The sequence below is a fragment of the Primulina tabacum genome, chromosome 15, assembly GCF_025594145.1.
Source record: "Primulina tabacum isolate GXHZ01 chromosome 15, ASM2559414v2, whole genome shotgun sequence".
In the NCBI taxonomy this organism is placed as follows: Eukaryota; Viridiplantae; Streptophyta; class Magnoliopsida; order Lamiales; family Gesneriaceae; genus Primulina; species Primulina tabacum.
In genome coordinates this window covers 27,801,645-27,816,894 of record NC_134564.1, presented here as the reverse complement: position 1 = coordinate 27,816,894, position 15,250 = coordinate 27,801,645, and the positions used below count along the sequence as shown (strand labels likewise).

Below are 15,250 nucleotides of genomic sequence, written 5' to 3'. Positions count from 1 at the left end.
AATTTTTTTCTTAAATTCAAATAAAATCCTTTGAACTATTGGGCTCCAAAATATCGGGCTTCACTGGCCCTCTTGGACAAGCCCGGCAACATGTAATTGGACTTGGCATTCATTTCAAAAGGCCCAGGCCGATATTTGATTCCTCTAGGGTTAAAATTGAGTTTGAAAAAACACGAGGGGTCGAAATGAAATTACCCTTATAATTGAATAGACCAGACATATTCAGCTCATTAATTTTGGCAGGAGAATTGACTTTTAAAAAAGTAAGTAATCGCGTTCCATTTAGAAACGCCGGAGAATACTCAACGGCGGACGTGTGGCAGGAGCCACTGTGACGGAATTCGCCGACGGATCGATTTTTTTTTCAGTGGATATGATTTGCGATGGACTTTTGATCAATTATATTATCTATTGATTTAAGCGAGCTAGCAGATCTGTTTGTTGTAGATCTGAGTTGGATCGAAAGCTCTGCGGATCTGTAGCCATGCCCGTGGCAGCTTCCGCTATTTACTTCCTGAATCTTCGTGGCGATGTCCTCATCAATCGTCTCTATCGTGACGATGTCGGGTTAGTCCTTTAGCATTTGTTATCTCTCCGCCCCTTCCTTCTCACTTTCAGGAACGCGCGCTTTTACCTATTTATCTTCTCCGTAATTTAGGTATTCTGTTTATGTATTTTGAGATTGAATTGAGCTGCAGTGAGGTATATGCATGATTGGTTATGTAAATTGTTGATTTTGAGATTCATAGGTCGACGTTTTATTATGTTCTGAAATTGCATTTAGGAATGATATCCACACGGTCATCTTTTACTTCAGCGTACGCATTAGAAGATATATTGTACTTGAATTCGAGAGAATGATTGTTTCGAATCCCTAATATCCATGAATCCCACTTTCTTAAAAAAACGAGAATGATAAAGATTGAATTGTTGAAATTGGTGATTCTTAAACCTTCTCACTCGCATGTTTGAAAAACTGAGAGTATCCATCAGGGACAAGGCGCTTATTTGCTCGGGGCAACTTCAGATTAGCCGTCATCTTGTTATGGTTAGGGGAAGGGGCTTCTAAACTTGCAGCTTCATATTAATCATTTTTCTTTAACTATTAGCCATTAGCAAATTACTTGTTGTCTACCACCGCGTGGCATTAGCTTTTTGTAATATAATTTTGGTGTTCTTGATGTATATTTCAAACTAATTTCCCTGGAAGAAAAAAGGATTGAAATTTACTTATAGTTGCTCTCTCTCTTGTCTCTTCATTTCCTTGATCAACCATCCAAGAATTTCCTCTATTCAAGTTTTTTTGATTACATAAATATGCCTTTATTTATAGAAGTTTCTTCACAGGTAATCTAGGATTGTTTACAAAATATTATATGCTGCCAAGTGCCAAGTTTGAATCATGACAACAAATTCTTCTTACTCATCTCTCTTTCTAATAAAAACAATGATTCCATCCACAGTGATTCATCATTTGTATGATTATGATGAAAGAAATTAATTATTGGGAAAGAAAGGAAACACTTGTGTACTTTGGTTTTCAATCTCTGGTCGCCAGTCACCGCAACTGGTCCAATCTTCAGAGTTGTAAGAAGAAGATGAAGGAAACGAAGACTAATTTATTGATGTATAATATCCTTACTTGGCATACAATTATTCAATTATTCTCTTGAATCAACCTGCTTTTTTGACAAGTTTCGCCTAAATACATAATCTTATTATCTGTTAGAACTTCGGGGCTATGTTTGGGTTTGTTTTGCGTGTTTCTTGAAAAATATTTCCTAACATAATTTTCTGGAAAATGTAATGTATGTTAGTTTTGTTTATTTACTCTCTGTAGGATACATTTTTTTGTGTAGATATCGTGTTGTGTAAGAATACATCGGGTGAGTAATGTCACATTAGGGATTTTTAATAATCATGTGTGTTGTATTTTTTAAAACTAAAATATAGTTTGTCAGAATAGAGTAGAATATAATATCGTAAAAGAGTGTGGAACGTTAAATGTTAGAGAATATGTTTGGGAAAGAAAGATGTAATGTTTGGTTTCATTTCCTGAAAATGGAGATTGTTGGAAAATAAAACCACACTTTCCCTTAATTTCTAGTTGGGAGTGCCTCTGTTCTCTTCATCATGTATCCCGATTGCAATGTGTAAAACATTAGTTGTGGTAGGATCCTGAACATTAAATTTTTTGCTCATTCATGTTATTTTTGTTATATCACTTTCTCAATGTGGTGCATGACTCATGTTTAATTTCTTGTGTCAAGTTATTATCTTAGTTGAATAGTTTACTCTGTGTAAACGACATTTGAATATCATTAAACTTCATTTTCTTTAGTTTACTCATTTAGTTTGTTTGCTGATCTGCTGTATGGTCTTATTCACTTTAATTCCGAAATTATTCAGGGGAAACATGGTAGATGCTTTTAGAACGCATATAATGCAAACAAAGGAACTTGGCACGTGTCCTGTACGGCAGATTGGTGGCTGCTCTTTCTTTTACATGAGAATTAGCAATGTTTATATCGTGATTGTCGTAAGCAGCAATGCAAATGTTGCTTGTGCATTCAAGTTTGTCGTTGAGGTATCCTTAATGCTTAAGTTTACGCTCATGAACTTTCCTTGTAAAGTATTATGTTTGTCTTCGATTTTTTTGAAGAAACTTACCCGTTAGAAAACATGTCTTTTTGCCCCTTATTTGGTAATATGATGACATTACTATGCCACTAACATCTGGTCTTTGAAAGAGACATTTCTGTATTTAGTCTGAGTTATTTCTAGTTTCGGTTGTGAAGTGCAGAGAGATTTTTCATCTACTTACTGTTCTTTGAAGATTGATAATGTATTAATTTTTTCTATCAAAAAAAAAAAATAATGTATTAATTTTGAATCCCTGTGTTTTTGTTGATCTTTCACTTTAAATATGTTCATTCTGTGTTCATTCCTATGATATTGTATCTTTTATTGCCACGCATGGGAGTCAAATATATTTGAAGATTTTTCTTTAGCTTGTTTAACGCTTTCGCCTTCTTTCTCTGCAGGCAGTTGCATTATTTAAATCATATTTTGGTGGGGCTTTTGATGAAGATGCCATCCGCAATAATTTTGTTTTGATTTATGAACTGCTGGATGGTATGCCAATGTGGGAATATATACAAAACATTTTCTTCAGATATAATTTTCAGATTTTCTAACAGTAATGTTTATTTAATACATGCTGTTAATTGTAGCCTATAATACAAATAGGTCACTCTTAAGAAATATCACAATATTAAATCTACACGTATTATTGCCATAGCACATTATTTCAATGTGGTAAATTAATTTATTATATGAAAATTTAATGTTAGAGTTTTAATGCAAGATAAAGCTATATGAGACAAATACGGAGGAGTTAAGCTTGGGTAGACATGAGATGTAGGAAGCAAGGCATCTAGTATTTTATAGTAGAGCTAGTGCTAAGGAAGTAACAGAGGCTTTGAAGAGGATGAAACTGGGGAAGACAGTTGGATCGGACAATATACCAATTGAGTTATGGAAGTGTCTATGGGAAGTTGCGATCTAATGGCTGACTAGGCTATTTAATAGGATTCTAGATATTATGAAAATGTCAGAATCTTGTTGACATGGTATTGTACCAATTTATAAGAATAAATGAGATATATAGGACTTCTCAAACTAAAGTTGGATTAAGCTTATGAGCCATACGTTGAAGTTATGAGAGCGAGTGATAGAGCTGAGACTTAGGAGTATCACTAATGTATCAGATAATAAATTTGGTTTTATGCCGGGTAGGTCTACAATGGAAGTTATTTTTTTATTAGACAAATGATAGAGAAATATAGAACAATAGAAATATAGATAACAGAAGAGCCTGTATATGGTTTTTATCGACTTAGAGAAAGCCTATGATAGAGTACCTGGAGAATTAATTTGGTGGGTACTTAGAAGGAATCATGTGCCTCAATGCTACATCGAGATCATTAAAGATATTTTTGAATGTGTCGTAACTAGTGTTAGGTCTGCTGAAGAAATGTCATGTGAATTTTCTGTGACAGTAGGACTTCATCATCGGCTTGAAGCCTTTACCTCTCTGCTTTGGTATGGATGAGCTAACGGGACATATGTAGGATGAGGTACCTTGGTGTATGTTGTTTGCATATGATATTGTCCTGATAGACCAAATTAAAGAATGTGTAATAAAAAATTCGATAGACGACGTGAAGCTCTTAAAAGTTAAGGTTTTAGAATTAATCACTCAAAAACGAAATATTTAGCTTGTAACTCTGGTCTTGAATCTAGACGAATGAGTAGTCTGATTGAGATTCACGCTCGAGAAGTCCTAGAGCGAGAAACTTATCGCTAATCAGGATATACTATCCAAAAGATTGAGGACATTAGAGAGGATATAAACCATATGATTAAAGCAAGGTGGATGAAATAAAGGATGACTTTAGGAGTCTTATACGATAGAAGGATGCATGTTAGATTGAAAGGAAAATGTTATTAAACTATTGTTCGATCAGCTGTGCTCTATGGCTTGGAGTGATGGGTCACTACAGGACTACATATGCATAAGATGGTGGTAATAGATATGTATATGTTTATATGGATGTGTGCCAAAAGGCACAATAATAGAATTAGGAATGAAAGGATTATGAACTATTTAGGTGTAGTTCCATAGAAGATAAGATCTGGCATCTAACATAGTTTTGTCATGTGAAGAAGACACCAAACACGGCCCCAATCCGACATATCTTAGATTGACAAGTTAATGGAAGTAGTAGAAGGAGGAGTATACCATTAAAAACTTAGATAAAATTTATTAAGTAGGATATTTTATATCTTAATTTAATAGATGACATGTGGGAAAATCACTTAGTTTGGAGAACTAACATTCATGTAGCCGATACCGCAACTAGCGTGAATGTGTTATGATGACGATGATATGAAAATTTTGCAAAAATACTTACAATGATATTTGTGAGGACAACATGATAAGCACTCTCAGCTAGCGGCAACACACACATATATACTGTTGTTTTTTTCGCATTTAATATGGAACTTTGATCAAATCTCCTGAGTTGATTATCTGATCTATGGTTCTGTATCTAGGTGACTCTCTTATTAAGTTACTTGACAAGTTTTTGCAGCCACTTGCACTGACACTGCTTCTCACATCCAAAAACTAGAGAGAGAACCGTTGTGATTAAGTGTTATGCTTGCAAAACCAGCTGAAAGTCTGAATTTAAATTTTTTTGTTTGTTTCTTTACTTGCAGAAATTATGGATTTTGGTTACCCCCAAAACCTGTCACCTGAAATTTTGAAGCTTTACATAACCCAAGAAGGTGTGCGGTCCCCATTTTCGTCCAAGGTTAGATTTGGTTCTTCTATAATTTCTTATAAGCCAATTGAATATCCGCGTCAACATCAGCTTTGTGTAACAATCCTGTATTCAGTTGCACTATTGAGTTACTTATGTTATAATGGTTTGCACTGTTTTCATCACCAACTAGCCTACCGAAAAACCAGTTCCAAATGCAACTTTACAAGTTACTGGTGCTGTAGGCTGGCGAAGGGAAGGTCTGGTCTACAAGAAAAATGAGGTAGGCTTCCAACTAATCACACTGTTTGTATTGTATTCTTTAACATTCGAACTTTCAGGGTTAAGATGTAATTCTTGACAGGTGTTTCTTGATATTGTGGAAAGTGTTAATCTTTTGATGTCTTCGAAAGGTAATTCAATATGCTCATTGTGAATATATGTTGTGGGTCCATTTTTAGTCGTCTGAAATGATTTTTCATGAATCATGTCTAATCGATTACCACTTGCCGTTTGGTTTGTGTAGGTAGCGTCCTACGATGTGATGTGACTGGGAAGATTCTAATGAAATGCTTTCTTTCTGGAATGCCTGATTTGAAGTTAGGTTTAAATGATAAAATTGGACTTGAAAAGGAGTCACAGCTCAAGTCTCGCCCTACGAAAAGGTAGCTTCTTATTGTTCCTCATGAATGAATTGGTCCTGTTGCCCCATAGTGTCAGTAGCATCATACAGATATATGTTTTCTGCAAGGTCAATATTTTATGCTAAGGGGTAAGTAATTTCATCCTCTTGCAAAGTGGTGCTTTGTGTTTGCCGGCTGCCATGGGCACTAAATTATTTTTGCTGAATTTTTAACTTAGAAACACCATCATTACTGAAATTTTCATTCATTTGATGATGGCTACTTTATGACCATAAATTGTTGTATCCATGTTCATATTCGTCAAAGATTAACCTTCTCTATTTAAATAAATTTTACATTGACAAAATTTTTTTTAATTCCAATTAATAATGTTAAATAGTTTTTTGAACATTTTAGAATTTTCTCTGAGCACATATGCGATGTTTAGTTAATCATGTTAACTGTATTTCTCAATTTACATCTTTGGGCATTGGCATCTCTGTTCTTCCGTTAGATCTTCGTTTTAAATGATAAGAACGTGCATTTTTGTTTGACATCATGCTAGTTAGTGATGTATTGGAAGGTTGATACTCCATTCTCCATAGAATTCTTGGTCTTTCAGATGATTTTTGCCAAAGTTTCAAACCGGTTGCTTGGTCTTTCGTATAGAGAGATATTTGTGAGGATAAAAAAATGCTCTTCAAGTTTTTTAGATTCATGGATCGAGATCATACTATTGGAAATGATACTGATCATTTACTTGTTCTGTGTAGGATTTTGGAATGCTTACTTTTTGGGTCACAGATAATATAATCTTCACCAGTTGAATAAAAAAATTGCTTGCATAGTTTGTGGACTTGCTCGTTTAAGCTCAATTTTTAAATGCAATACTATTTGGTTAAAAAAGCATTAGATTGTCAGTTTTTTTCCGTAGCTTAATTTTTTGCCTTAATTTAAAAGGGGCATAACATTTACTACTTTGACTATCATAACCCAATATTTGTTCTGTAACCATACATAACTCAACTTTATTAGAGGATTATGATCCTGCTTCAGGTGTTTAGTTTTGCAATATTTTTAAATGCTCTATAGTTCTCTTCTGTGATTGTTTCAGTTGTTTTTGCTAGCACGTTCTGGTTATTTGGTGCTCCCCGAATTTCTTAGTTTCCTCTATATCATAGTTTTTCATTCCAATCTTTTCAGTGGAAAAACTATTGAGCTTGATGACGTTACATTCCATCAATGTGTGAACTTGACAAGATTCAATTCTGAAAAGACTGTTAGCTTTGTTCCTCCAGACGGTGAATTTGAATTGATGAAGTAAGTTGATGTTATATTGTAACTTCTTATTCTTCTCTTTTTGCAGCCTTTGTTTGACAATTCCACCCAGAATAGTTCTTATGCAACAAATTTGTGGACCTCCCATATAATTTTTTTTTTAAAAAAAACTATTTACAGTTCAGTGTGGATTTGTCTGTTGAGTTTTACTTTGATAAATCTTGTTTACCGATCAAACATGAGATTTTATTGCAAAACTGTCAACAGAGAATTTATTTCATTGGTTTTAGGAACCATATAACTCCCGTGATTGGTCAGTTCTAACCTTTTTGTGATAGTTTTTGTACAAACGCACGAGTAACCATCTATTAATAAATGTCCGATACTTCTTTATGTTATATCGAGGTGCCTTCTTTCAAGCGTGAATGCATTTCTGCTCTAGGTACCGTATAACGGAGGGGGTTAATCTCCCTTTTCGAGTATTGCCAACAATCAAGGAATTGGGTCGGACACGCATGGAAGTGAATGTGAAGGTTGGTCATCTAATTTTGTGTTGCTATATGGCTGCGAGTAACTAACAACAAAATTATTGTTTGTGCATCATAATAGGTAAAAAGTGTTTTTGGGGCAAAAATGTTCGCACTTGGAGTGGTTGTTAAGATACCGGTGCCAAAACAAACAGCAAAAACAAGTTTTCAGGTGACATCGGGCCGAGCAAAGTACAATCCATCCATTGACTGCTTGGTTTGGAAGTAAGAGTTTGACATGTTTGTTTGAATGGAGCATCGTGGCATGTTTTCTTCAATATCTGTGTTGAACCCTGCTACTCACTTGCACATAAGCCTGTTTTATTACCTCAGTTAAATGATGAAGTTATCCTTCAGTTCAAAAGTGAAGATTTTAGCCATTTTTTCCTGTAGACAGACAATCAATCAAAACTTCTAAGCAATCTAAAAGATTTTTTTGGTGAAGATTTCTTGCTATTATTTTGAAGCAATATTATTAAATGAAATATAGCCAAACTGTAGCACTGTACTCCCTGACTTGGACTAAACATCTGTGCCAGCTGCATTGAGTAGCTCAAATCCGGAAATGCGACATGGAAGTTGACTTTTAAACATATTTTATTTTTAATGTAATAATTTTGTTTCACCTAATTTTTAGTATTGTTTTATTTACTTTAGAATGAGCGTGCATTTTATTGTCATTTCTCTTTTACTTTGTTATTCAGCTGTACCAATTTCATTTGGTTTTCTTATGTTATACATGGGATCACAACAAAAGAAATAAATTATATTTCTTCAAAGTTCTTTTGAATGTCAATTCTTGTTGCCAATCACACCTAGCGTTCACCATTACGATGAAATAAAATTGAATCATGGGCGTATTTATTCCACAGGATAAGAAAATTTCCCGGACAAACCGAGCCAACTTTGAGTGCTGAAGTGGAGCTAATTTCTACAATGACCGAAAAGAAGTCATGGACACGACCTCCAATTCAGATGGAATTTCAGGTATAGATTTGATGTGTTAGTATTCAACTGCTCGTCATCTTAATGTTTAATGTTTACATGAAAAAACAATAAAAAGAAATGACATGGCTTTCTTCATCTCATTATTTTCCAATTTTTTCGTGTACTAATTTTGCATGTACGCCAAGTGAACTACAATAACTTGGTATGATGGATTTATTTATTGAAGTTGTTTTTTAATTACTTTTAGTGTGTTGATGGTGGGGGGCAGGGGTCAGGAAGGGAATTTCATTTTTTGAAGAGGAGTAGGAAGAGGATTGAGGTTGTGCATACGGCTTCCTGAATTTTCAAAAAATTTGTCAGTGTTTTGCCTAATGGGAAAATTACGATATGTACATCCAATGAAGAAAAGATGTAGAAGGCACAAATAGAAACCTGAGGGTGATTTAACTAGGAATATATGGGGTTTTAAATGGATAAAAAAACAAAATGAAAAAGAATCTACAAAAAAAAAAAGAATTAGAAATCATTGGGTACGTTACATTGTTTTAGCATCGATTGGCATGGGTTTTGTATCCAGTACAATAAAATCACTTGCAGTCAATCCACCAACAAAATCAAATCTCTCATAAGAACTTTTATTGCGAAAATGATTAATATTGTGTCATAGCCGATCAACAATTGTAAAAGACTAGGAGCGTACTCTTTCCATGACCCTAACTAATAGGCTTTTATATATTTTCTTCTGGTTGTTGTGCATATTTTGCTGTTTGCTATACATTGTTATCGTTTGTGAATATTTTATTTTCCCTCATTTTCCCTTTGATTTCTCCCTTTCCCTGCAATTTCTCTCCGGAGCACCTCATCAGTATACTTTTTCACCTCTAAGGCTCTAACTCAACATTTCATGCTAAAAAAAAAAAATTATTGCCAGCAAAACAGACCTGGAATGTGTATGAAGTAGGAAGATTCAAGCCCCTTCTGAAAACAGTAACACAAAACGAAAAAACAAACATATAGCTGTGTTCGATAGATATCACTAAACAATTTTTTCCTTCTTTTTTGTGGAATGCGCCTTCTTCAGAAAATTTTCACCTTTTTCAATCAATAAGTCATCACAATTAATATATATTTTTATCCTCATTAATACCCCATCATCCTTTTTTTCATCTCTAATTTTGTAATTACCAATCACACAACCGCTGTACTTATACCAATACCTATTGCATTATCCTACAAAGATTATAATCCAACCATCATCTCAAATTTTTTCAAATTACCTCTCAAAATTCTCAACAATTCTGACTGGAAAAATGATGGGAAGATTCTGTTTGACTGTAAAACTCAGAATTTGGAGTTAAACTTTATGATACAAGGATTGGCCACCCAAATTTCAGGGCAAACCAAAACATGGAAACTAGTTAGTAATCATGGCAATGGAGTATATACCACTTCGTGTGGAAAATTCAATTCAATCCTACCTATACTTGGAGTATGCCCATTCCCAGTAAAATAAAAATACCTGGAATAGAGGTCGGAAGATATGTATAACATTCAATTTCAATATTAAATCAGTCAGACTTTTGTTTAAATGGGTGCTGCCTAGTTATCTTTTCCCGTATTTCTCAATAAAACAAATCAATATGGCAGGTTCCTATGTTTACTGCTTCCGGATTGCGTGTACGTTTCCTAAAGGTACCCTTCAATCTCCTTGGCAGGTTCCCCTGTTTAGGTAAACACCATAAGATTACAGTAACCATGTTCGACTTTTCTCAGGTATGGGAAAAGAGTGGGTACAATACAGTTGAATGGGTCCGTTACATTACGAAAGCGGGTTCATATGAAATTAGGTGCTAAAACTATTGTAGTCGTGGGATGTCCATATTGCGCAATGACATTAGTCCTTTCTCTTGCTACATGATTGCATATTGCCCTAACTTGATGTAGCTTCCCTTTGTGCATCATCTTGTATTATTCTTGTTCACGGTAAATGTTATTCATCAAAACAAGGGGCATCAAAATACAAATTCAAGATTAATGCTATTTGTCACAAACTATTCTTCTATGATGTGCAAAGCGTGAAATTTGGTTCGAGATTTTTTGTTTAAAAAGGTAATTAAAAGCCTTAGTTAGGACTTGCAGAATTGGTGGTGTTGTAATGGTTCTCTTGTCTTTGCACGAGCTGCTTATCTATCATTTCAAGTTAAGCGTGCAAAACATCTATATTTTACTTTGATGCAATTGATTTTGTTTCATGAATTATAATTTGAGTGCTATGCGGCTATATCATCTTCTCTCACACTTGAGAAGGTATGTATTTACGGTGAAAATTGAAGGGAAAATTCTTTGTGGTGCCATTGATTCCCTCTGTTTGGAATATAGACGTTGTCTTTTGTCAATTTCTCCAGACGTTTCCGATTATCATAATCTATCATTCTTTCATCGTCTAGCTTTCTGCTTGTGTACCAAAACCAGATCCATCTGCAGGATATTTGCTAGGATGACCCCAAAATTGGCTACTTTTGACCGATGTGTGCTTTTTAACATATTTGTTTGGCTTTTTGCTCGTCTACCAGATGATAACAGCCTGCACTTCTTGACGTTTGATTACATTTTGAATAACTTTTGTTTTATCTTATTCCCCTTTCGCTTTCAAAGTCCAGCTAGTTTTTTAGTTGAATGCTTCTACCAAGTCTTTCACCAGCTTTTTGCTCTTAAATACACCAATGTTTGGATTGTAATAAGATTTGAAAAATAAATTGATATACATAATTATTACTAATGTGTATAGGGCAACGTGCCTTGTTCCGGATAGAAGTTTTATTATACGCAGAAACTCTTATCAGATTGTGTTACGAGTCAATTTTATGAGATAGATTTTTAAATTAATCTGAGCTATAAAATAATATTACTTTTATATAAAAAAATATTATTTTTAATTATAAATATGAATAGTCTAACAAAAGATTTACTCTTTCTTATATATCATAACAAAACGCACATCCATATGAAACAAACAAACCTTTCGTTCATTACAGTCTGTAAAGGACAACCTTCTATACTTTAGACATAAGTTTGTTTATACATCGTAACAAATTACACGTCCATGTGAAACAAACAAATGTTTATTAAATGGTAATTGGATCGGAACACAATTAAAGACAGCTAAGTCCACTTTCTTCAAATGTCATCCATCTGTTTAGTTTCCTTTTTGCAATTTTATTTGGTTGGCTTTCAAAGTCGTTGGCCGGCTTGTTTGATGAAATAAGTGATTTCTCAATTTGCGAGACGCCATGAGTTGTCAAAATTAAAAGTTGAAATAATGATAATGACATACGACACTGATGAAGATTGTGGTCCATGTGTTCTTACTGCTTCATCACTAAACAACAAACAGTGAGAGGGGGCCAAGTATTCCGCAAATCTCCTTGGTTGGTAAGACAATGAAAATAAGAAATTCCCATAAAATAAATGTGTACATTAAAAAACAATATGTATTTTTATCAATATCTAAGTACTGCGAATTTTTTCTTATTTGGTTTGGAATATCGCGAGTGGTGACTTGATGGGATGGGATGATTAGGGGTGGGGCAAATGGGTTGGGTGGTTTGGGTCCCGAACCCGACCCCGACCCCGACCGATGACACTGACTTGGGTAGTTCGGGTAATTAGTCGGGTTAGGGCAAAATTTTAATCCAATTGGATTTCTGGAAGAATTTTTCTAATGATCATATATCCAAATTATTTTTTATATTTTAAATTATAACCCTTTTCATACACTATTTGGGTTTCCGGTTTAGGGCCATAAATTAACCACACTTTTTTTTTTAATAATCTATTCTTTATGTTTAGCTCTCAAAATCTCCCCAAGGACCTAAACCTATGCACCCATTACGTGAGCCCACAGGTGCCTCCAATGTCGCCGCTCAATGTTGCTTCTGTATCTGTTTGGGCTAAATATGGGCAACACCAAATTAATTAGGCACAAATCCAAGAAAAATGAAGTAGGAGACAAATAGTAAGAAAATCTCATCAGAAACTCAAAATAGTTTGAATAAATCAAATAGCGGACAATTAGGAGAAGGTCGTGAACCAAGATCGCGGATAGTGGCAGAGCGTGGGGAGAACCGCCAAAAACAATGAACAAGAAGGGAAGCATTGACAAAAAAGAAGACAAACATCACACAATGCTTGCAAACTCTCTGCAAATTTCAGTCTTAGATATTCAAGCATCTTTCGGTTTTTTTTTTTCTAGTTTATTTCATTCCAAATTTTAGCATGTTGTTATATTTGTTTATGTTTTGTGAATTCTAGTAGATTATTGTAAATACAAATTATGTCATAAGTTTATTTCTTCAATTTCCATAGTAGTTTTTTTTGTTTTTAGCGTCATATTTTCATAGGAGATTAGAACCAACAATCAAGTTTGAAATTCATTTTCGTTTGATTCGTAAAAGTTATATTTTATCAGTAACATTGATGTTGTTTTGTTACAACACCTGGCACGCTCAGTGGACGAGAAAAAAAATGAATGTCAATCCAAGAAGTTGGGAGTGTCAGCTAAAATAGGAGGATACTCAAATTCCACATATAGAACAACCTAGTGATGAATAGTCAAGTAGGAGTTATATCATCAACATGATCATATTTCAGCTACATATGCTTAAAGTTTCAAAAAGTTGATAGAGGAGTTGACTACTATGAAGTTGGAGAAGATGTCACAAGCAATGTCCAAGGCAATGTATGAGGTTTCTCTTGTTTACTTGAAGACTTTCATGGGAAAATAGTTGATCCATCCAAAGAGAACAAAACACAGATGACAAGGAAGTTAACCATAGGATTAATCAACTTAACGAACTCGATCAATGATTGGATAGTTCAAAGTCTAATGATTCTCACCGCCCTGTATTTACATTCGACAATAAACATGAACAAAGGTAAACACCACCACATAGAACGGAAGAACCTGTCGGTTGGAGATTTCAATCATATCCACTTAATAATGGGATAGGAGGTTCAAGACAGCCAATGAATAAGGTATATAGTGTAAACAATCTTGCATATGAACCTGGACCATATGAAGATACTACGCATCCTCGTATTCAGGAAGTTGACAGTGGTTGGAATACTCGAGGGCACATTACTATCTTCATACCCTACCATTTTGGAATATGGAAGTGGTCGAACTGGAAGTTATGAGAGAAAAAAATACATAAGTTATATGGGTCGGGCTTGAGAAGAATAGGTATCCCAAAATTTCACAAACTATATCCAGACTACATAGATAAGAATAACCCATATCTCAGGGGTTATAGAGTACATGACTTAAGTTTGTTCTCTGGAGAAGATAGCCAATTCAGAATAGAGCACATAACCATTTTCACTATTCATTGCAGGAAGTTGGAAAATCTAGAGAATTTCAAAAAATTGATGGTGCAGTTATTCCCAAATTCACTCACGGGAACCACATTTTCTTTGTATGCATCACACCACAAGAACTCAATTGTGAGTTGGCATGAGATGGAAAGACAATTTCATACTCAATGATACAGAACCGAACCCGTGGTATTTATAGCCGACTTATCCAGGATCACTCAAATGAAAGAAGAATTCACTAATATATTTATTGATAGATTCAAGAAGTTGAGAAAGAGGTGTAAAATAATCTTACCTGAAACAAAATTTGTGAAAATGGTACACAAAAGATCTCAAACTTTGAATTAAGAAGAAATTCCAGGGGATGGAATTTAGGGACTTATGTGTATTTTCTGCCAAGGCTGCTGAGTACGAAGAGTTAATGAAAGAAGAGTCTTACGAACAAAAATTATGGGGTCTTATTATCAAGAAGTCAAGCGAGTTGCATTGGATGAATTGCTTTCTACTGGGTCATGTGTGTGTCCACTACTAAAAAAAAGGCTAGTGGAGACAGAAAGGAAGAATAATGCACCATCAACACAAGTTGTTCAGTGTAAATTTGATGTTGCAAAGACCGATGATATATTAGATTTTTTGGTGAAAGAAAATTTTATTACTTTCCCACCAGATCATCGAGTCCCAACAAAGGATAAGTCGAAATGCCGTGGTTACTGGAATTACTGGAAGTATAAAAAATTGTTTAACCATTATACTAAAGTACGTTTGGCTTTCACAAACATTTTGCAGGAAAGAATCAACAAGAAAGTGCTGAAGTTCCATGAAAATTAAGAAACCATGGCTGCATATGATGATCTGTTTCCGCAAATGGTGTCAATTAATGTGAATGTTAAAAATTGCGAGCCCTGTTGGATGAAAAAAGAATGAGGAACATGTGATCACCAAGAGGAAAATAAATAAGTGTTAGATTTCAGAGGGCAAATCTTTGAGGATAATACCAGTGAAGTGAGAAGACAACCTATCCACCATAATTATTCCAGAAATGTTTGGGGAATCACAAACTTCAGATCGATGAACCAAAATTTCTTAATAGAGCAGTAAACTCACAACCAGTGAGTGGTATGTTGTTTTACGGGGAAAGAAAGAGTCAATGATTCCATGGGGAATCATCTTACAA

At 34.6% G+C, this 15,250-nt stretch overlaps 1 protein-coding gene across 1 annotated transcript; it reads left to right on the top strand.

Moving 5' to 3' along the window:
• Positions 1-220: 220 nt before the first annotated feature.
• LOC142526527 (AP-2 complex subunit mu) lies at positions 221-10,794 on the top strand. The gene is made up of 13 exons (XM_075630988.1): positions 221-567; positions 2,410-2,587; positions 3,045-3,135; positions 5,284-5,378; positions 5,521-5,610; positions 5,692-5,740; positions 5,854-5,992; positions 7,154-7,270; positions 7,671-7,761; positions 7,838-7,980; positions 8,628-8,742; positions 10,351-10,395; positions 10,477-10,794. The coding sequence occupies exons 1-13, from the start codon at positions 485-487 to the stop codon at positions 10,555-10,557; spliced, it is 1,317 nt and encodes a 438-aa protein (XP_075487103.1). The 5' UTR covers positions 221-484; the 3' UTR covers positions 10,558-10,794.
• The last annotated feature ends 4,456 nt before the right edge of the window (positions 10,795-15,250 follow it).